The sequence below is a fragment of the Lutra lutra genome, chromosome 10, assembly GCF_902655055.1.
Source record: "Lutra lutra chromosome 10, mLutLut1.2, whole genome shotgun sequence".
Classification (NCBI taxonomy): domain Eukaryota; kingdom Metazoa; phylum Chordata; class Mammalia; order Carnivora; family Mustelidae; genus Lutra; species Lutra lutra.
The window spans coordinates 109476711-109497084 of NC_062287.1; the positions used below are offsets into that span (position 1 = coordinate 109476711).

The 20374-nt window shown below is 58.9% G+C and overlaps 3 protein-coding genes across 5 annotated transcripts; 1 reads left to right on the forward strand and 2 right to left on the reverse strand.

Annotated features, from left to right (window-relative positions):
• Positions 1-332: 332 nt before the first annotated feature.
• CORO1B (coronin 1B) lies at positions 333-5577 on the reverse strand. 2 transcript variants are annotated; one of them, XM_047693431.1, is made up of 11 exons: positions 5441-5577; positions 4504-4706; positions 4142-4264; positions 3896-4025; positions 3545-3726; positions 3324-3443; positions 2575-2679; positions 2349-2494; positions 2049-2106; positions 926-1204; positions 333-797 (listed from the first exon to the last, which is right to left on the reverse strand). In XM_047693431.1, exons 2-11 carry the CDS (start codon positions 4702-4704, stop codon positions 672-674), a joined length of 1470 nt encoding a protein of 489 aa, XP_047549387.1. In that variant the 5' UTR covers positions 4705-4706; positions 5441-5577; the 3' UTR covers positions 333-671. The 2 variants fall into 2 exon arrangements, with proteins under 2 accessions (XP_047549387.1, XP_047549388.1); XM_047693432.1 differs by lacking the exon at positions 5441-5577 and adding an exon at positions 4942-5286.
• GPR152 (G protein-coupled receptor 152) lies at positions 5027-13506 on the reverse strand. The gene is made up of 7 exons (XM_047693617.1): positions 13471-13506; positions 12658-12779; positions 12274-12432; positions 10302-11718; positions 9871-10037; positions 5441-5493; positions 5027-5268 (listed from the first exon to the last, which is right to left on the reverse strand). The coding sequence occupies exons 1-7, from the start codon at positions 13504-13506 to the stop codon at positions 5027-5029; spliced, it is 2196 nt and encodes a 731-aa protein (XP_047549573.1).
• Positions 10402-17785, forward strand: CABP4 (calcium binding protein 4). Of its 2 annotated transcripts, XM_047693865.1 has the most exons (6): positions 10402-13981; positions 14291-14321; positions 14405-14548; positions 15616-15725; positions 16080-16227; positions 16339-17785. In XM_047693865.1, exons 1-6 carry the CDS (start codon positions 13610-13612, stop codon positions 16365-16367), a joined length of 834 nt encoding a protein of 277 aa, XP_047549821.1. In that variant the 5' UTR covers positions 10402-13609; the 3' UTR covers positions 16368-17785. The 2 variants fall into 2 exon arrangements, with proteins under 2 accessions (XP_047549821.1, XP_047549820.1); XM_047693864.1 differs by having other exon boundaries at positions 10402-14321.
• The last annotated feature ends 2589 nt before the right edge of the window (positions 17786-20374 follow it).

Here is a 20374-nt window from a genome sequence, read left to right on the forward strand (position 1 = left end):
AGGGCCTCTTGGGACCACCCTAACCCGCTAACCCACGCTAAAGCCTCACAGATCTCCCACCGGATGAGGCCAGGGCTGTGAAGCCTCTGGCCGGGCCTCCCAAAGGAGGACCCAGGCACCAGTTCACAGCCCATGCAGTCCTGGGCATCCACAGGTCTGGGGCCACAGTTCCTCTAGCTGGCAGAATTCAGGGAAGCAATGACTTGGTGGGGAGGAAGCCCTTGGCCCCCAGCCCTTTCTCACATCTGTGATCCCTGTGGGCTGCCCTCATCTGCCCCCAGTGTTCTAGACTTCCTTTCCCAACCCGACCCTTTGCAAAGGGCAAACCTGGCTTTTAGAAAGAGAATTTTATTTGGAATGAAAATATAGAGCTTGTCCCTCCCACGTCCTCCAGGGAGAGAGCAGGGAGTCGGGGGAGATGGTCCCTCAGAGTATAAGCTTGCCTTGATACAAAAATCCTCCACAGTGACAATGACAAGAGCCAGGCGGTGGCTCTGGTCCAGGCCCACAGGATGGGTCAGTGTGGACTGTCCCTGAACCTGGCCCAGAGGGCCTGGGCAGGGAGCAGGAGGCAGCCAGCTAGTGGTGTGACTTGCCAACAGAGGCTGGTGAGGAGGGCGTGGAGGAGGAGGAGGAAGTGAGGGGGAGCGGCATCGCCTGGGCCTGTGGTCCTATGCGTCCCCATTCTCCATGCGGCCGAGCTGCTCCTCCAGGCGACCGATGCGCTCCCCCTGCTCCTTGACCAGCGCCCGCAGTGCCCGCAGCTCCTGCATGACCTCCTCCAGCTTCCCAGCCTCCTGCAGGGATGGCGGGAGCAGGAGTCAGGGGGCGCGGAGCTGCAGTCTTCCCCCGGTCAACAGAGGCCCCGGCCCATGAAGGGTTCAGGCACACACACTGCAGACCAGGGCCCCTGGAGGGCACGTACCATGGCTCCGGCAAGGCTGCCGCTGGAGATGGTCGTATGGATGGACGCAGCAGAGCCGGTGGCCCCCGGGCGGGCCGAGCTGGGAGCCGCGGCAGGCCGGCTATCGGATAACACGTTGCGCCTGCTGACCTTCAGGTCCCGCTGCTTGCTGGGCACGTAGGCCTCCCGCAGGGAGATGAGTATGGGGTTGGCATCCTGCCCGCTCACCCACTCCTCTGCCTCCAGGGCCGCCTCGGGCCCGGCCGTGTCAGGGTATAGATCATCCTGGAAGAGGTCCGACTGGACGGGGGCGGGGTAGGTCCAGATCAGCCGGGGGGCCCCGTGGTAGGGTCATCTTGTCTGGACCCTGGGTAGCCACCTTCTTATCGCTCTCGGCCTCCAGGCCTGCGCCCTGTCAACCCCGCCTCCCATGCCCTGGCCCCCCTGGCTTCTGTAAAGCACAAATCTCTCGTTTCACTTCCCTTCGGGGTGAGGCCAACGACTCTCTCAGAAACCTTCCCCACACTCCTAAGCAGGGCTCAGCCACGTGGCTTCATGGGATTCTGGAAGCCCTGTGTCCCACAGACGGTAAACCCCGCCAGCCTCATGCACAGCCCTCCTCCCTGGGAGGTGCCTGGCACGCTGGAAGGTTCACTTGGTGAGCACCGGCCGAAGAATGAGGCTCCTCCAGGGTTCAAGGCTGGGCATCCGAGGTCCAGCCACATGTGGGCTGATCCCCTCTTCGTGGGAGTCTCCACAACAGCCAGGTTCTCGTCCCTCTCTCCACTCTTCCCTCCGTGCCGTTTGCCTGGCCTAGACCCACCGCTGGAGGGCCACCCCCACAGCCAGGTTGTTGGGTCCTGCCTTTCCGGCCACAGGGAGCCCTCCAGGCCTGCCCGGCACCTGTCCGCCTCCCGTGGCTCTTCCAGAACGGGGCCTCAGCTCACCCTGTCTCACTCCTTGTTCCCATGCCTGGCACAGCCCTACGCCTGGCAGTGGCCCAAAGACGTGCTGGTATCCGTCCAGCCCACTGACCACATCCCACACTCAACCACGTCCCATTCACAGGCCTCAGCCCGGTCCCCACCGCGTGGCCCGTCCGTTGGGGAAGGGAGTGGGTGGGCAGGGGACCAGGTGGCCTCACCTTTCTTGGCACAGTCATGACGATGGGCTCACACTTGCGCTCATGCAGTTTGTAGAACCTGGGAAAGGGAAGGGAGGGAGGAACCGTGGGTGGTACCTGCCCCTCGAGGGCTCCCCTGCACTCTCCACTTCTGGGCCTCACCCCAAGCCCTCCATAGTCCGACCTTGACCCTGGCCCTGCTGCAGGCCGCTTCCTGCTCCTCAGCAGCCTCCCAAGATCTTACTGCTCACCCTGGCCAGCCACGGCTGATGGGGGACGACTCAGCCCTGTGCAGCCAGCCACGTGGGAGGCCCCTCTTACCGGGCGATCTCGCACTTGCTGACCTCCAAGCCCCTCTTAGGCATGCTGCCCATGCCCCTCTGGGGCTCTTTGCTGGTGAAAGTGTTCAGGAAGTGGATATAGGGGGGCTCATCTGTGATCTCAAAGTACCGGATGCTGGAGTCGCCCTGCAGAGGGGAGGCGGCAGGGGTCAGCACCCAAGTGGGCGCCTGCTTCCCCCCCGCCCATCCGCCCTGCCTGGCCCCACCTTGCCGCAGACGTAGACCACGTTGGTGTCTGGGTCGTAGAAGGGCAGCAGCGCCCCGTTGCTCGAGTCCAGTTCCTGTAGGGCCATGGGTTCCTCAAGGTTTTCCTGCCACATGGGGTGGTGGGCAGTGAGGCCAGGCTGGAACCTTCTTTCCCTCTCCTCACCGTCCAGGCCCATCAGGACTGGCCCCAGGCTGCCTCCCATGCCAGCTGGCATGGCCCCCACCAATGCCAGATGGGTTTTTTCCCACCCTCCTGGATCCCTTCCACTCCCAGGATCCCACTTTCCTGGACCACTCCAGGCCTTTAGTCCCCACCACGTGTGAGCAGGGGGGTGCCAGGCAGCACTACCCTGTCTCAGAGGGACCCACGGAGGCCACTACACAGCAGCACAGGGCTGTGGGACAGAACACTTCAGGAGAAGGGCTGGGAGGCCTCCTGGAGGGGAGGGCCTCTGCACTGGGCCCCAAAGGGCCACCAGATGGGAACAGCAAGCCAAGGAGGGAAGGGCTTTCAACTGGCAAGAACAGTGTTGGCGAGGGCCTGGAAGATGCTGGAGGCAGCAGAGGAGGCTGGAGAACGAGGGCAAGGACAGAAGAGGCTGGTAGGGTTCCAGGTCCCGAGAGCCTCAGGTGCCAGGCTGAGAACCGCGGACCCACACACCTCTCCAGGTGACTCCTACCCTCCTTGCCCAGGTGGGGGTCCAAGTCTCAACCAAACCTGACCCTCAGGCTGACCGTGGCCACTCACCAGGTCCCACAGCGCCAGCTGCCGCTCGCTCATGCGGCTGAAGCCTGTGGTGAACACCTTGCCATCCGCCAGGAAGATGGCCCGCATGGGACGGGCCCCTTCGTGAGCCTTCTCCCTCTCCTATCCGGGACAGGAGGGGGGGTGCAGAATGGTCAGTGCGGCAGCCAACAGAGCCCCCTGGCCTGTCTACTGCCACCCCCCAGGTGTCCAGGGCCGCGCACCGCCACCAGGGTGCCCCGGCGGGGGTCGATGACGCGCACGCTCTTGTCTTTGCAGGCAGAGCAGAAGAGGCTGCCATTGCGGTTCCAGCTGACGTTGTAGATGAGGTCGGGGTGCAGACTGTCCAGGCGGTACAGCTCCTCCGCCGTGCCCACGTTCCAGATGAGCACCACGTTGTCACAGCCTGCCGGGGAGGGGCCATCAGCCCACCGGGCGGGCTTGGACCACCCTCCAGGCGCCACACCCGGACCCCTGACCTCTGTGGGCCCTCCCCTGACCCCCGGTCGGGTGGGCCTGGAAGAGGGTGTGGGTTCTGGAGCTGCGCAGAGGGGGCGGGGGCGGGCGGTGCAGACCTGCGCTGAGCAGCACGTTGCGGGCCGTTGGGTGCCAGGTGACAATGCCCACTCGCTTGGTGTGTCCCTCCAGCAGCACCACTGGCTCTGTGAGTGGGGCGGTGAGCCCGTTTTCCGGGATCTGCCACACCTGCGGGGCGTGGGGGTTGGGGGGGGAGATGCCAGTTGAAGCCTCTGCTTGGCCCCGGCTGCCGGCAGCCTTGAGCCACACCTGTGACCCGGGCCAACCACAGCCCCGTGCCTCACCATGACTGTACAGTCCTCTGAGCCGCTGGCAATGACTTCGTCGTTGTGGGGACACCAATCGATGTCCAGGACGGGTCCAGTGTGTCCACACACCGTCGGATAGGCCTTGTCAATGCGGCCCGTCTGCAGGCACGAGAGGGGCAGTCAAGGGGAGAAGGAAATGTTTGTTGCCTCTGACCCTGACTCCGTGGTAATAAACCTCTCTTCATCTGGGCTAACACCTCTTTTAGGCAATAAATCTGAATCATGACACCTGCCCACAGTGGTGTACGGATGGGCAAGTTACGGAAAGTGAGGTGAGCAGAGAGGCCTGGCAGGTGTGGCCCGTCTCCAGGCCTTCCCCCAGCCCTCATGGAGCCCACCTTGCTCAGGGGGAGCACCAGGAAGGCACCCCCGCCGCTGGCCTCCACGATCACAGCCAGGAATTTGGGATTGACGGCGCAGAAGGTGCTGTCCCAGGTGACACGGGACACTCGAATATCTTCATAGCACTGGTCATTCTTGACTGGCTGTCCAAACACGTGCCGGAATTTGCTCTGCCTGACCACTTTGCGGAAGGACATGTCTGCAGGGCCGGGAGGCTTCCATCAGCCCTCACCCATCCCAACAGCCCTCAACCCTCCCAGGGCAAGGGAGGTGGGGAGGACTAACCGGGTCTTGGCTTTCAGTTTCCACAGTTACAGAACGGGGTCACAGATGCAGACCCTGCCACCCATCAAGGGGGCATCGAGGTGGGGGGGGGGCAGCGCACTGACCCAAGGCCCACACGGTTGAGTCCCAGGGGCTTTGCAGGACCCTACCCAGGCGCCTCCCCGGCTCTGCTATGTGTGGGGGAGGTGGGAGGTGTGGAAGCCAGGGCAAGCTTAGCTCCTCTGTGGGTCCGAGTCAGTTCCAAATGAGCTCCTTCCTGCCCAGGATATGGAAGCTGGGTGACGGGGAAAGGTGTCCAGTGTGGAGCCGCGCTAGGCCCGAGTTCTGAGCCCCGGGGAATGTGCAGTGGCTGCAGAAATGTGCAGGGAGCTCCAGGCCGGCCCAGGGGGCCTGGCAGGGGCTGGGCGGGGGGTCAGGATGCCGCTCCTGGCCGCAGAGCATCCCAGGGCGTCCTCGGAGCGGGGTCCAAGGAGAACCTAGAGGGGGAAACGCTGGGCGGCCACAGGGAGTTGGGGCTGAGGGTGGAGCGCCGCGGAGGGTCAGGGCTCCTCGGACTCGCGACCCCCCACCCCAGCCTCTCGCGGCTCCGCCCCCGCAGCCCCGCCCGGTCCCGCGCTCGCGCTCCCAGCTCCGGCCCGCCGCGCTCACCGGGGACGCCGGGGGCTGCGGCACCGGCCTCGGGCGGCTCCGGATCCCGGCCTCTGGGAAGCAGGAAGCGGGAATCAGGAAGTGACAGAGGAGCCGCGGATGGGGGGCGGGGGGGCGGGGCGGGGGCTCGCGGGGGCGGGGCCGAGGTCACGCGCGGAGGGGCGGGGCGGGAGACTGCGAGTGGGCCCCGGAGGCCCCGATCGCAGGGGCTAGGGGAGCGCAGGGGCGGTGCCTGGGCGAGCCCCGCCCCTCGGGCGCCGGGTCCCTCCCGGGCGAAGGGGCGGAGATAGGGGTGGGGGTCGGAGGGGCAGTGGGTGCGGGTTGCGGGGTGTAGGTCGTCCGCGACCCCGGCGCCTTCCCGGTCCTGCTCCTCTGGCCGTGCCCTCGGGATTGTCAGGGTTGGACGGAGCCCGCCGTGCCAAGCCCCCTTCCCAGCGTATACTTCCAGGTGCCCCAGTCAACCCCCGACTCCGAAATACAGTATCCGGTCTGACAGTCGATATATTCACGTGCCTCTTTTTAAAGGTTACAAAATTACACGCTCGTGATGAACAATGTAAATACAGAAGCGGTGTTCTGAGGGGCGCGTGGAAGGCCCCAGCCAACCCACTGTTTTCGGTGAACACCCCTGGGGCCTGCTGAACCTCCTTATTAAAAATAGAAATGGGAACATGCCCCTACCAGATCCCAGGCTAGTGGTGTGTCCGCAGATGACCCCTCTTAGCTAGCTCCTGGGACAGGAGTCCAAACTGGCCTCCTCAGATCTACCCATCCCTGTCCCTGTTTCACCCTGGGGGGACTTAAGTGTCTCTGTAAGTCCGACAGGCACAAACCGTCCCCTCTGCCTGGGGCTGGTTTCCCTGGCGCATGGGGCCCCCCTCCCTCATCTTCCTTGAGGTGATGGTCAGGGTCCCTTTTCCTGAAAAAGAGAGGTAGATGGGAAGAGGAGGGAAGAGCAAAGCCAGAAGGAGACTTATCTGGGGCTGCAGGAGGCCTCCCTGTGTCTCACGCAGGCTGGGGCTTATACCCTCTTAACCCCTTCCCACTCCCTGATGAGGAGACAGCTTAGAGGGGAGGGTGCCTGTCCCAGATCACCCTACCAAGATTTAGTCCCCATCTGTTTGGCTCCAAAGTCCTTGCTTTTCCCTCTGTTCCACACACCCCGGGACAGGCTGACCCTTCCAAAAAAGGACAGGAATGAGGGTGCTTTGGAAAAGGGAATGCAGCTGCTAAGCCTGTTTCTCCAATGTACCCTCCAGGCAGCAGCCAGGGCTGGTTTAAAGCCCAAACTAGACCCCCTACCCCAAACCCTCTCCACGCTCCTCACTGTCACACTTGAAATAACTTTAGTCCTTGTGCCACCCCCCCATACATTACCTTCCTCTGTCCTCTCCTGGCACGTGGCCCAGTGACACTGATCCTCCTGAAACAAACCCCCTTCTTTCCCACACCAGGGCCTGGGTACATCCTGTTCCCTCCGTCTGGAAATGCTCCCCCCAGATTGTGAAAAGGCTCCATCTCTCACTTTCTCCAGATCTCAGACCACCTCCCTCGCTGGTCACTCTCTGACCCTTACTTGTTCCTCCTGCATCCTCCTGAATCCCTATCTGATGTTCTATTATGTAATTATTTGTGTATTTGCTTTTTGTCTGCCCTGCCCCTCTAGAATGCCAGCAAACTGAGGGTGGCACTTTGTCCCTGTTCCCACTGTATCCCCAGCACCTAGAAGGAGACCTAGCGCACTGCGTGGGGTCAAGTCCTGTACGCTGAATGAATGAATGAACAGCAGTCCTGAATGTAGAATTGAAAATGTTCATATTCACCACTCAGAATAAACGCAACTCTCGGCTGGAGAAGGGGCGCGTCTCCTAGAGGGCAGCAGGAGCCCCCCTCCCCAGGGTGTTAGGGGTGAGGTAGATGGACTGTAGAATGTCAGGGAGGAGCCCTGCCTTCACCCTCTCTGGCCTTGGGTGTGCATATTCCTCTAACACAAAACTCCTCTTCATCCCACAAAACCCTTCATAACACTGCTCTTTCTCCTGGATAGCAATTCCCCTTACGGGGGAGATTTGCCCTTGCCCCACTCTCCCACAGGCTGGGTTTGGAATGGGGACCAGAGTTGAAGGCAGGTGGCAGGCACTGGGGGTTTCGTGCCTGCTCTGTGTGTCCTGTTGGGGAAAGGGGGAAGGGCGCTGCAGAGTGCCCCGAGGATGACTCCAGTCCGGACCCTGGCGCCAGGGGCTATGCACCCAGTGGGGTGGGGCATTTCTTGCAGAAGTGGAAAGCAGTACAATGGAGGGGACAATACCTAGTCAACAGCCATGTGGGCTCTGGCCCCTGGGCGAGTGTCAGTCCCAGGTCTGGGTGAGTCTTGGGGATGCCCACCAGTACAATTAAATAAATGGCTAACAAATTACTCAGCACTTACTCTTTGCCAGGCAAGGATCCAAGTACTTCATAGAGATGAACACTCCTAGGGAATGGGGACCCTTGATCTGATCCCCATTTTACAGATGAAGAAACTGAGTCTCAAAGAAGCCAAGGGCCTTGCTGAAGATCACACAGCTGGTGAATGGTGGAGCTGGGATTCAAAAGACCCCCCAAGGGGCACCCGAGGTCATGCCCCCCACCCCACGTGGCTATGTGTCCCTAGAATGGAGGGCTGGCCGGAAGGTCACCTAGCAAGTGCTCAATAAATGAATGAATTCAACAAATTTGTGTCCGTTCAGAAATCTCTTTCCTGAATCCTCAGTGTCCACAGTCCCATCGGCAGGAAATGCTAGAATTAGGGCCCCCCCCAGCATTGCCACTGTTGAGCGCGCTTCCTTCCCCGGGGCCCAGCCCTCGCAAGGGGAACACCACCGCCCCATTCTACAGAGGAGAACGCTGAGGTGAAGAGGGGGCGAGCAACCCGGATCCAGATCTCCCTGCACCTCTCCAGACCCCCCGCCCTGCCTGCTGCCTTTTTCAGATGGAGGCAGACCTGGAAGGGCTGTACAGAAGTGTCTGTCGTCTACACCAGCAGTCAGGGAGGCTCGAAGGATGGGGTGGGTGAGTGGGGGGGATGTTGGGGTCAGTTAAAAGGGGGAAGGGCTCATGGTTCTGGAGCACAGTGGGGGGAGGGAAAGCTGGGTGAAGGGGGCAGCCAGAAGAGAACGCCGGTGTGAAAGGGAAGGGGCTACAGAAGTGAGAACTTCAACTCTTCCTACTTTTTCTTGCAGAGTCTGCAGCTTGAGAGGGAAGAGGGGGCTCGACCTCATGGGGGCCTGTACCCTTTCTGGAGCTGCTGGTCCCCAGAGCTTTCTCTTTGGCTGTCCCCCGCCCCCAGCACCCCCCTCCCCCCCCACACAGCCTGTGGGTTGAGGGCAAAGAAGGAGCTCAGCTGGAGGCGGGACCAGGACACTCTGTAGCCTGGGTGGCAGGTGGCTGGGGTGGGTGGACACTAGTCGCACCCTTGAGTGGAGGGAGCAGACGCTGAAGTCCTCTGGAGCCATGAGAGGCGCAGAGTTGGCCTCACACTGTCTCAGGCTCCCCGGGGGAGGCTGAGGCCCGGAACTGGTCACAGGCACAGCTGATCTGTCTCAAAGCTCCCAAGCGCCAGGCCAGGAGGCATCTCCTCCCATTTGACTCCAGCCCCTGCAAGGGACCTTTCTAGACGGCCTTGAGGGTAGGACTTCTGGTTCCTGAGGCCCTACTGTGTGCTGGGCTCTAGCTGAGTGCCTCCCATGCTTTCTGACTTAACCCCCCCACCCAGCTGATGAGGCAGAAGCTGTGAGGGTAAAGCGGCTTGTCCAGAGTCACGGGAGTCTGAGTGGAATCCGGGCGTGGTAGCTCTGGTCTCTGCTCCCACGGCCTTGCTGAGGGAAGCCTGCTGAAGTTCTCACCACTTGTTGTGGGCAAGGGGCCCGGCCAGCCTGCATGGGCTCCTAGGCCCCAGGGTCCTGCAGGCTCTTGAATGCCCTCCCTCTCTGCCGGGACTTCCTCCTTTGGGGTCCTCTGGCCCCACGTTAGAGGGTCAGAGAGGGAGGAGAAGAGGGAGGGAAGGATCAAAGGGAGGTCAGCGCAAGCCAGGGGAGGTCACCCCTGCTGGCTGTCTCCTGCAGGACTGAGGCTGGGGGAGACTGTCAGTGGGGTCTGGGCTGTAGGGGGCAGAGCCCAGCCAGAGACCATGGGCTCCGACTGCTGGGCCACTGGGTGAAGGGGACAAGCGGGACCTGAGTGGGGACAAGACGTTCGCGACAAACTGCCTGGGACATTTTGGTGCTTCGTTTTTCACTTCCCCAAAGTCCTCCTGCCAGGCCCCGGGGACTGGGTGGGGTTTTCCACAATGACGTCCTCCATGGCTCCCCTCTGCTCTGACTGGCTGCTTCGTTTGTCCCCCTCAGGTTCTTCCCCTGCCCTGATGGGCCTGGGCTTTCCGAGACCCTCACGTGGGGCCTGTCTTCTCTGGGGGGACACTGCTGGGGCTTTCTCCCTCACAGGCAGCAGGCACAGCTGGGTTCTCGGGGGCTTCTGGGGTGGGATCTGTGGAGGGAGCAGAGGGAGCTTCATCACGGGGCCTGGGGGCTGAGCCAGAAGGGGTTCCGAGGGTCTGGGCCTTAGGGCACTCTTGTGCCTGAACCACAATGTCCAAATGGGACTGGGCTTCATGGTTCACCTGGGGCTGAGCTGAGGAGTTCAGCTGAGGCTGGACCACAAAATCTGCCTGTGCGGCGGCCACAGGCTCCAACTGTGGCTGGGCAGAGGAGTCTGCCTGCGGGGGGGCCACAGGCTCCAACTGTGGCTGGGCTGTGGTATCCACCTGTGGAGGTGCCACAGAATCCAGTTGTGGAGGAGCCACAGAATGCAACTGTGGAGGGGCCGCGGAATCCAACTGTGGCTGGGCTGTGGGGTCCGCCCGTGGGGCGGCCGCGGAATCCAACTGTGGCTGGGCTGTGGGGTCCGCCCGTGGGGCGGCCACAGAATCCAACTGTGGCTGGGCTGTGGGGTCCGCCCGTGGGGCGGCCACAGAATCCAACTGCGGAGGGGCCACAGAATCCAACTGTGGCTGGGCCATGGGCCCTGGCGAAGTGTGGCCCCCAGACTCCACTTGGGTGTGTGGCTCGGCCGGCGTGGAGCTGCCGGGCCGTTCTTCACAGAGAGCCACCGCGAAGGAGGAGAGCATGGCACGCAGCAGGGCGCGCAGGTCGGCACTGGCCAGGAGGCAGAGGAAAGGACTGAAGCAGCTGTTGAGCAGGGTCAGGTAGTCGGAGTAGACCAGGGCCTCCCAGAGCAGGTAGCCGGGGTAGATGTCCCACAGGAAGGCCAGGTACAGCAGCTGCGCCAGGTGGTAAGGCAGCCGCAAGACCACGTAGGCGGACAGGATGGTCTGGGCCACGCGGGCAAAGCCACGGGAGGCCACGGGCCTTGGCCGGCCGCAGCACGTCTTGCAGGCGGTAGTGGCCTGGGTGAGCACGTGGCAGACGAGCAGCAGGAGGAAAGGCAGGAAGCCCCCCAGGATCTCGAGCATCCGCAGGGGCAGCTCCTCGCTGTCCCAGAAGTCCAGGCAGATGACCAGGTCGTACCACCCGTCGGCGGCCTCCGGGAAGACCAGCCAGGGCACACTGAAGAGCGTGGCCAGCACCCAGACGCCGGCGCAGACCCAGAGGGGCAGGCGGGCCGGGCGGTGCCCCGGGTACCAGCGCGGGCACAGCGCCAGCAGGCAGCGGTCCACGCTGAGCGCCGCCAGCAGGAAGAGGCCGGAGGAGTAGGACACACCCCACAGGAAGTAGTAGAAGCGGCAGGCCGCCGTCCCCAGCGGCCAGTGTCCTCCCCGCTGGATCTCCAGGATCTGGAAGGCCGCCGCCGCCAGGAACAGAAAATCCGAGACGGCCAGGCTGAGCAGGAGCAGGGCAAGCCGCCTGCCCGCTCCCTGCCGGGCCTGCGAGCCAGCCAGCCATGCCATGAGCCCATTGGCCGGCAGCCCCAGGAGCAGCAGGGCCACCAGGAAGACCGTGTCCCAGACACCCTGGGGATAGTAGTCTTCATCGTCTGGCTCTGTGCGGGGCCCGAGGCCGGCGGCACCAGGGTCGGCTTCCATCGCAGTGTCCGTCCGAGGTCCCCTGTGTGCTGTCCACAGAGTGGGGGCCTGATGGATCAATGGAATCATGAGGGACTGAGTATGAGAGAGAGGGTGCTGTGTATCTCCAGGCACGTCACTGTCCTTCTCTGAGCCGTCGTCATCGCCTTTTGGGTGGTTAGCCTCAGCCGGGGCCTTTAAGTAGACGACGCCACCTAGTCTTCAGACAATCCATTTTATAGGAGAGGGAAGGAAGGTTCAGAGAATCGGTGACTCGCCCAAGGTCAGAGGTAGGACAGAGGCTCCAGGCCTGAAACTCACACCTACCCATTCTGCCACTCGGAGTCCCAGTGCACCCGATAGAGTTGGCTTTCGAACATGTTTTTAAAGCTGTGAATGTTTTCTTCAAATAAAATAGCACAACAGAACTCCCACATGAACGAGAAGGGAGTGCTCAGATTAAAGGAGGGGGAGCACCCCTGGGGCTCCAGGGAGGACAGTTTGTGCAAACTGCTTGGTCAGATCGCCGCAGGCCCCATCCCATCTGGTATCCTGGGATTCAAGTGCTTTAAGATCCCCAGACGGGGGAGGCCCAGGGCCCCATGGGCCCGTAAGAGTCCCAGGATCCTGGGCCAGAGGAGACCCTCCCCGCAGCAAGTGCAGTTCCTGAACTCAGGTGGGGGTCTGCAGCTCAGGCCAGGACAGCCGTCCCAGAAGCAGCTCAACCTTCTTCATCATCCTTGACCTCCCTCTGGGGCCCTGTCCTCATTCTCACAGCTCAGGCAGAAGGTGGTCCTCTGAGGCCACCACACAGATGGGGTCGGGGCTCAGCAGCGTGATGAGGATAGCGTGACTGGGACCCTGGAGGCCTGCTGCCTCTCCCACCCCGCCTCCACCTTCCCTCATGGACCTTATGGGTGGAGGAATTTTCCCTCTGAGAGTGGAGGAGGTACTGAGAGCTGAGTCAAGGGAGTATGTAGACAGCCCCCAAAGGCCGGCTCCTGCCTGTGGCCCACCACTCCGGCCCCTCTGCCTGTAGCCCGGGGCTCTCCACCCCGCTAAGCCTCTTCCTCAGGCAGACCCTGCTCTGCCAGCTCCAGCCTCTGCTGGATCATAGCCCTGAGCTGCCCCGAGCCCCCACTGGTGAGGCCTGGCTTACCTGTGAGGTGCGCTCTGGGGCGTGCCTGCCTGCCCAGGGGTCCAACCATCCGCGGGGCCCCACGCCAGCAGGGCCTGCTGCATGGCGCCCGGCGGCGCTAAGGCGGCCGGCATGAAACCAAGCTGAGAAGACATCAATCATTCATGGGGCTGCTCGCCGGGAAACCCTAACCCCGGCCTAGCAGGGCCAAGTGACCAGCCAGGTCACCCCATCCCTGATAGAGCCAGAGGGCTAAAACCTCCTCACCTTGCCTCCGAGGCAGCTCCTTGGCTGCCTCCGAGCAGGCTCTGGGTCCCCCCCGCCTCTAGGGTCCACCTCTTCTGACATCCCCTCCATGTCCCTCACTCTGGCATTCAAGGCCTCTGTGATTGGGCCTCCCCTCTGCCATTTCACACACCCTCCGCTCTGGCCACAGTGTCCCGCCGTCAGGGGGCTGCGGTGGGCGACTCCTCCTAGTCTCTCCCTTCTCCCAGCTTTTGCCCACACTCTGCTTCCTGACGTGACTTCCCTTGTCCTCTCTTAGCTAAGTCCTACCCATGTCACACCACTGGATTTGGGGACTGGAGTCAAGGACAGAGAGTCCCTGCCTCTTCAGCGATATGCCCCCCACCCCCGCTCCCGTTTCATAGACAAGGCGACCCAGAGGTGAACTTGCTGGGCCTCCCAGCTCGTGGAGGACGGAGCAAGAGTCCTAAGCGCCTTGTAGCCTTGTGTCCTGGCACCCCTGTGGCTGGGGACAGTTCTCTTCACCCATGTGGCTCTCCCCCCAGGCAGAGGGTCCGGATTAGGGCCTGCGCTGCCTGCCTCACTTACCCTAATCCCCTTCAAGTCTCCATCCCCGCCTGCCATCGCCATTGGTTCTCATGGTAGGGGTGCATAAGCAGCTTTATGGTTCCTGAGAACCAGGGGTGCTCCCTGGTCTTGCGTCTCTGAGCCCGTCGTCCCTCCCCACATGGCCGCAGAGCAGGCGAGGGGGCTGCATGGCCCAGACCCGGCCCCCAGCCCACAGAAGCCTCCTGCGGGGGTCGTGGCTTCCAGGAGTAGTGCTGAGGGCCTCCCCTTGACCAGGAAGAGGAGCAAGAAGGAGAGGGGGCTCCGAGGGTCCCAGAAGGGTGCTGGCAGCTCTCAGGAGCACACCCCTCTCCTGGGTCCCAAGTCCCCAGGGAGCAGCAGGAACCCCTCTGGGACTGGAGGACAGGAGGGGACGGGTCCTGCAACCCCAGGGCCAGCCTCCCGTCGCCAGTCCCACCGACATCGCTCTGGCCCCCAGCACGATGCTGCTCAGAAGACATACGGACCCTTGCTCAACCGCATCTTCGGGAAGGTCAGGTGGGGCGTGGGCTGGGGGTGGGGTTGGGGGTGGGGCAGGGATCTCACTTGTGCCCTTGGACTTGGCCTGCCCTGCTCCTGGTACTCAGGCCTCCAGCCACCTCTGCTCCAGACCCAGGATTCTGTGAGAGCTCTGGGCCCCAGGAGCAGGAAGAGGGGTGGTCATGTCTTCTCCAGGGGCCCATGGGAGTCAGATGCCTTCTCCTGCCCTTGTGGGACTGGCCCTGCTCAGGCCATCATGGCCCAGGGCTGGAGGAGGAAGGATGGGCCCCAGGGACATGGCGGACGGACTATGCTTCTGCAGGACCGCGAGCTGGGCCCCGAGGAGCTGGATGGTGAGTGGTCCTGGCTGTTGGCAGAGGCGGGTGGGAGGGGTCCCTGACCCGGGCTGCCTGGGCCTGACCTCCCTTCCCTGCAGAGCTGCAGGCCGCCTTTGAGGAGTTTGACACTGACCATGATGGCTACATCGGCTACCGGGAGCTGGGTGACTGCATGAGGACACTGGGCTACATGCCCACTGAGATGGAGCTCATCGAGGTCTCCCAGCACGTCAAGATGAGGAGTCAGTGACTGACCCCCACTGTCCCAGGGCAGGGTGGGGTGGGAGTCACCTAACTTTGCGCCCAGGCTGGGCAGCCCTGGTCCTCTCTGAGTTTCGTGGTTTGGGGGATGACGAGGAGGTGACGGGAGGTGGCTCTGGGAGTCTGCAGGGGTGATGGTGGGAGTGGGTGGCAGTTTCTAGGGCTTTCTGACCATCTGACATTAGCCTTGTCAGGTGCAAGGGTCATGAAAGTCACCCGTGATCCAAGAGACCCTTGGGGCTTGGCTAAGGACCCCCTCTGTCTCTGTGATACTAGTGATAAAATGTTCCCAGCTCGCTCTCTTCTCTGTGTCTCTCTGACCCTCCTGAGGTCCCTGAAAAGAACCTCCGAGGTTCAGTGAGGCCTAGTGTGACCGAACGCTGGCCTTTCTTTGCGATTAAGTATCAGATAGACGGGGCACTTGTGATTATCATTAGCTGATTCATCAAATATCAGATTCCCTTCATTCCAGGACACCTGCATTTGGTTTTTCTATGGTTTCCAAAATGGGATGTGACTTACGGTTAATGCGAACATTCAGTGTTATGCTTCTTTTCTTTTCCCCAAAGCTGTTATTTGCCCATTGGTGCTTTTTACAGTGGATGGTAGCTTAGAATCAAGAGACCGTCCGGGCACACTTCTTAAGAAGAATTTATTGCTGCCCATGGGGTCCCAGCATGTAAGAGCCATGCACTGCCACCCCAAAAGCACCCAAGAGTGGGTCCTCTCATCCTTGCCCCAGGATGAGGAAGGAGGGTTCATGAGTCCCCCAAGGCCATGCCCCTTTGGCAGCCGAGGCAGAGTTTGAACCTGGAGCTGCCTGGGTCCAGACCTTGGGCTCCTTCCCCCACACTCACGTGCTTCACTGAGAGCACCCAAGCATCTCGCCCTGTAGTCCCCATGGAGAGCAGGGCTCCCGCCTCCTCTCCCCTGCACCCCCAAGGGCTTGGATGCTGAGGAGCTGGGGAGAGGCTGGCACCTGTGACGCTTGCGACGTCCCTTCTCGGGCCCGGCCCTTTCCACTGTGACGCTCTGCCTGGGTCCACAGTGGGTGGCCGCGTGGACTTCGAGGAGTTTGTGGAATTGATGAGCCCAAAGCTGAGGGAGGAGACGGCGCACATGCTGGGGGTGCGGGAGCTGCGCATCGCCTTCCGAGAGGTGTGGAGTGTGGTCGAGTCGGGTGCTGGTTGGGTGACTGGACAGCAGACCTGCTGGCCTCTCATCCGGGCCAGAAAGACTGGGGATGGGGTTCAGCCTCTGGAGGCCCACGGCCCTGCAGATAGGGGGCCTAGGGCCAGGGAGGAGTTGGGGAAGGTCCAGGTCACTCTCAGCTGGGGGACCCACCCAGGGAGACTTCCTGGAGCAGGGGGCTTGCTGTCCCAGCTTGGGAAGAGGTGGGAGGTTTGGGTGGGCGCAGGTGGGGGCATCCAGGCCCGGGATGTGGCAAGATAGAGACGGGTTCAGGCAGAGCCAGCTTTGGGTGGGAGGGGCTGAGCCCTGCTGGAATCCTAGTTTGACAGGGACAGAGATGGACGGATCACCGTGGCAGAGCTGCGACAGGCAGCACCAGCTTTGCTGGGGGAGCCGCTGGTGGGTCCTGAGCTGGATGAGATGCTCCGAGATGTGGACCTCAACGGGGATGGTACCGTAGACTTTGACGGTGAGTCTCCTTCCCATCCCACCCCCACCCTTCCAGCACCCAGGAGGAGTCCAGCGTGTCCTGGGATCCCTAACCTGGACTGGCCCAAGCCCTGCCCCTTGTTTCCTCCAGAGTTTGTGATGATGCTTCTCACCCACTGAGGCTCCAGCAGGGAGAACGTGTTGCCCCTCTGACCCCAGGCCAGCAGGGTTCACGCTATACACCCTCCCCACGAGGCCCCAGAATGGAAGAGACCCAGCGGCTCCCAGGCTGCTTCGGAACCTTGACAACATCTGGCTGGTGCTTGTGCGGTCACCCACCCACCCGCATCCTCACCTGCCTCCCCGCCAAGCTACCGGGAGGAAACCTGCCCCCAGCTGCCTCTCATTCTCCAGTATGAGCAAGATTTTGGATCTCTCCAGAACTTGGGAGGTCACAAGCTCCTGGGCACTGCAGCGTTCAAAGACAGGGGGACAGCGTTGGCAGGATTCTGGTAGCGTGGGGAATTGGGAGGGTGACAGCTGTGCCTCCCACTATTGTGTAAAAATATATAAAAAAAAAAGCTTAACTTGAAAGAAAGCCAGGGGTGACCCCAGGTACTAAAGACAAGGCAAGAACTCAAAGCTGGGTGGTGGGAGAGTGGGGACACCATGGGGGCCTCAGCACAGAGAGAAGCTCCGGGGCCCCGGCTCTGACACTTATGAGTGACAGAAGATCTGTAAGAGAGACCAAGGAACAGAACGTGAGCCCGACTACCTTTCAGGGTCGCAAAGAGCTACCCTGTTCTTGAAGAGAGGATCAAATATATTTCCACCTACCGGCCTGAGGAAGTGGCAAGGGTACAGATGTCCAGGGCCTCGAGGGGAAAAAGCTACTCTAAGGAACCTGAAACTCAGGCTTGCACATTAGGCAGGAGAGCTGAACAGATAGGGAGAAGCTACTGGAAGGGCACGCTTCAACCCAGGACACGATGGGCTTAACAACTCTGTCACAAAAGGAAAACCCTATGAACAACTCGTCTTGAGACAAAAGTCCGATGGCTCACCGAGGAAGAGCTATTCGGCTCTGCAAAGACTTTTCGTTGCCTGCGGTAAATGCCAGAAGACAATGAGATTAGCTGGTCATCAGGCCTAGAAGAAATGATTGCCGGCCAAGAAGCCTATCCCTCACTGAATCGTTATTCAAGAAGGAAGGTGAAACATCAACTTTTTTCAGGAAATAAACGTTGGGAAGAGTTTCCCAGCCACGTGCTCTTATGGAAGGGATGGCTTCAGTAAGAAGGAAATTCAGACCTGAACAAAAGCAGAGTATGTACTAAATCATGGTCAGGAAAGCGATCAGTAAACACATTGGTGGATTCAAAGAAGCATTAACTGTAAAAAAAAAAAAAAGTTAATTTGGGGGATTTTGAAAATAAGGGGGGACTAAAATAATAGACAAAATAAAGTGGAAGATGAGGGGGGATACTTTAAACATGCTGATATCTTTTTTCTCATCTTTCCTAGAGGAGTATTCACTGATCAGTTTAGAATTTGTTAACCATTAAAAGGGAATCATTAATGTATAGAAATAGAGATAGAATGTTCTTTCTTTCTTTCTTTCTTTTTTTTTTTTTAAGATTTTATTATTTATTTATTTACTTGACAGACAGAGATCACAAGTAGGCAGAGAGGAAGGCAGCGGGGAGCGGGGAGCAGGCTGCCAGCTGAGCAGAGAGCCCAATGCGGGACTCGATCCCATGACCCTGGGACCATGACCCTAAGGCAGAGGTTTTAACCCACTGAGCCACCCGAGCATCCGACTCTTGATCTCAGCTCAGGTTGTGATCTCAGGGTCAGGAGTTCAAGCCCCGAGTTGGGCTCCACGCTGGGCATGGAGCCTATGTTAAAAAACAAAACAAACAAAAACAGAAGGCAGAAATAATCCTTTAAAAACAAGAATTCTGGGGTGCCTGGGTGGCTCAGTGGGTTAAAGACTCTGCCTTCGGCTCACATCATGATCTCAGGGTTCTGGGATCGAGCCCTGCATCGGGCTCTCTGCTCAGCAGGGAGCTTGCTTCCTGCTCTCTTTCTGCCTACTTGTGATCTCTTTCAAATAAAAAAAATAAAATCTTAAAAAAAAATAAAATAAAATAAAAATAAGAATTCCAATAATTATGAGCTGATTAAGTTTTTGGCTAAAAGAGAATCTCAGGGGGCGCCTGGGTGGCTCAGTGGGTTAAAGCCTCTGCCTTCAGCTCAGGTCATGATCCCAGTGTCCTGGGATCAAGCCCCACATCGGGCTCTCTGCTCCGAGGGGAGCCTGCTTTCTCCTCTCTCTCTGCCTGCCTCTCTGCCTGCTTGTGATCTCTGTCTGTCAAATAAATAAATAAAACCTTAAAAAAAAAAAAAGAGAGAGAATCTCAGCCCCAGAGGAAAGTTACAATATGAGACTGGGTTTCCTGTGACTGACAGAGAAATAACGATGCCTTAAAATGGATAAAATCTTATTTCTTGGGTGAAATCCAGCTGTATGGTCTTCAGGGACCCAAGGTCCTGCTAGCTGCCTGCCATTCCTGGGGTATCCCCAGGTGTGTTCATTTTCCAGGTGGCAGGTTTGGAGGCAGGAACAAAGGACAAAAGGGGACAAAGAAGGTGAACCACTCATACCTGATTAGGTAGGGCTCCTCACCTGGTACATGTAGCTGCAAAGTATGCTGGGAAATGTAGTCTTTATTTGGGGCACCCACATACCCAGCTAAAGACCAGAGGTCCTTCTACTGTAGGACAGAGAGCGGACACCAAAGGGCAGATTCCGGGCTCTTCCCCACAGCTGAGTGCAGGATCTAAGACATACTCAAGCAGCACAACGAGAATGGAAAGGCCGAAAGTGATGGCTTGGAAAACAGATTTACCAGGAAAATATGAAAGAAACCAAAAGAAACGGTGTTTAAGTACAGGGAGAGCAAACAGAAATGGGCTATAAGGCAAAAAGCATTAGGGGTAAAATGAGGCATAATTCACTAAGGAAATCTAACGTTCCTCGTCTGGACACAAATATCGATGTATTTTTCAACAAAGAAAGAAGCTACATTTAGAGCTTCATTATCTCCTGAGGATAGGGCTACTGTCAGCTCAGTTGGGATTACATAAATTACCCAGCCCAAGTGAAGCACACTGGTCATGCTGAAACTTTAAAGGTTGTGATTCAGTGTCCTGTCCATGTGTTCACATGGACCACGGGTTGGTCAATTTTTCCTGTCAAAGGTGACAGTGTAAAGATTTTAGGCTTGGAGGAAATACGGTTTCTCCCACGACTGCCCAGCCCTGTATCCCCAAGCAGCCACGGCCAACACAGAAATGAATAGTTGTGGACGGGCTGGAAATTCAGTAATGAATTAACTAAACTTTGATTCATTGACACTGAAATTTGAATTTTATCCACTTTTATCGTACTATTTAAATCGTACTATTTGAAACTATTTAAATCATACTATTCTTTTACTTTTCCTCCAACCATTACTAAAATGTAAAAACCACTTTTAGCCCAGGGACCATATCGGGTCTGACACCTGCTGTAGTCTTATAAGATGGAGAATCACAACTTCTGGAATAACTTTGTTTAGTTAAGATTGTGGAGGGGCACCTGGGAGGCTCAGATGGTTAAGCGTCTGTCTTCGGCTTAGGTCATGAAGCGTCTGTCTTCGGCTTAGGTCATGATCTCAAGGTCCTGGGATCAAGTCCCATGTCGGGTTCCCAGCTCATCGGGGAGTCTGCTTCTCCCTCCCTTCTCCCCCCTGCTTGTGCTTTCTCTGTCTCTTTCAAATGAATAAATAAAATCTTTAAAAAATAATTTAAAAAGGTAAGATCATGGAATGACAAAAAATTATGGGCAGAGTAGCTACTTTCTATATTAATTGCCTATTTGCTCACAGCGGTTTTCACAATTTTCCTTTCTTCTTATGTTTGTTCTGATTATAGTCATTGAAATGTAATTTTACGTCTGATAAATCTGGTAATACAGACTGTGGGCTTATATTCTGTATGTCTTTATTTCATTTTTCCAGGTTTTATTTTATTTTGCCAAGGCACTGGTCCATGATGGATTAGAAATGAAAACTGGTCCTTTACCACAGCTGGTTTGAGAACCATGGGTTTAGGAATTCCTGCACCCCACTGGTGCCCTTGAA

Coding starts and splice junctions, on each gene's coding strand:
- GPR152 (XM_047693617.1), bottom strand. CDS start 13,506: ATGGCAGGCGGGGATGGAGACTTGAAGGGGATTAGG. Junction 12,433..12,657: donor CCCCAGAGCGCACCTCACAG/GTAAGCCAGGCC, acceptor CTCCACTCTCAG/AGGGAAAATTCCTCCACCCA. Junction 5,269..5,440: donor CGCAGCCCCCGGCGTCCCCG/GTGAGCGCGGCG, acceptor TTCCCCCTCTAG/GTTCTCCTTGGACCCCGCTC.
- CORO1B (XM_047693431.1), bottom strand. CDS start 4,704: ATGTCCTTCCGCAAAGTGGTCAGGCAGAGCAAATTCCGGCACGTGTTT. Junction 4,265..4,503: donor TGGTGCTCCCCCTGAGCAAG/GTGGGCTCCATG, acceptor TCGTGCCTGCAG/ACGGGCCGCATTGACAAGGC. Junction 2,680..3,323: donor AGCTGGCGCTGTGGGACCTG/GTGAGTGGCCAC, acceptor CCCATGTGGCAG/GAAAACCTTGAGGAACCCAT.
- CABP4 (XM_047693864.1), top strand. CDS start 13,610: ATGGCCGCAGAGCAGGCGAGGGGGCTGCATGGCCCAGACCCGGCCCCC. Junction 14,322..14,404: donor GGGCCCCGAGGAGCTGGATG/GTGAGTGGTCCT, acceptor CCTTCCCTGCAG/AGCTGCAGGCCGCCTTTGAG. Junction 14,549..15,615: donor CCAGCACGTCAAGATGAGGA/GTCAGTGACTGA, acceptor CTGGGTCCACAG/TGGGTGGCCGCGTGGACTTC.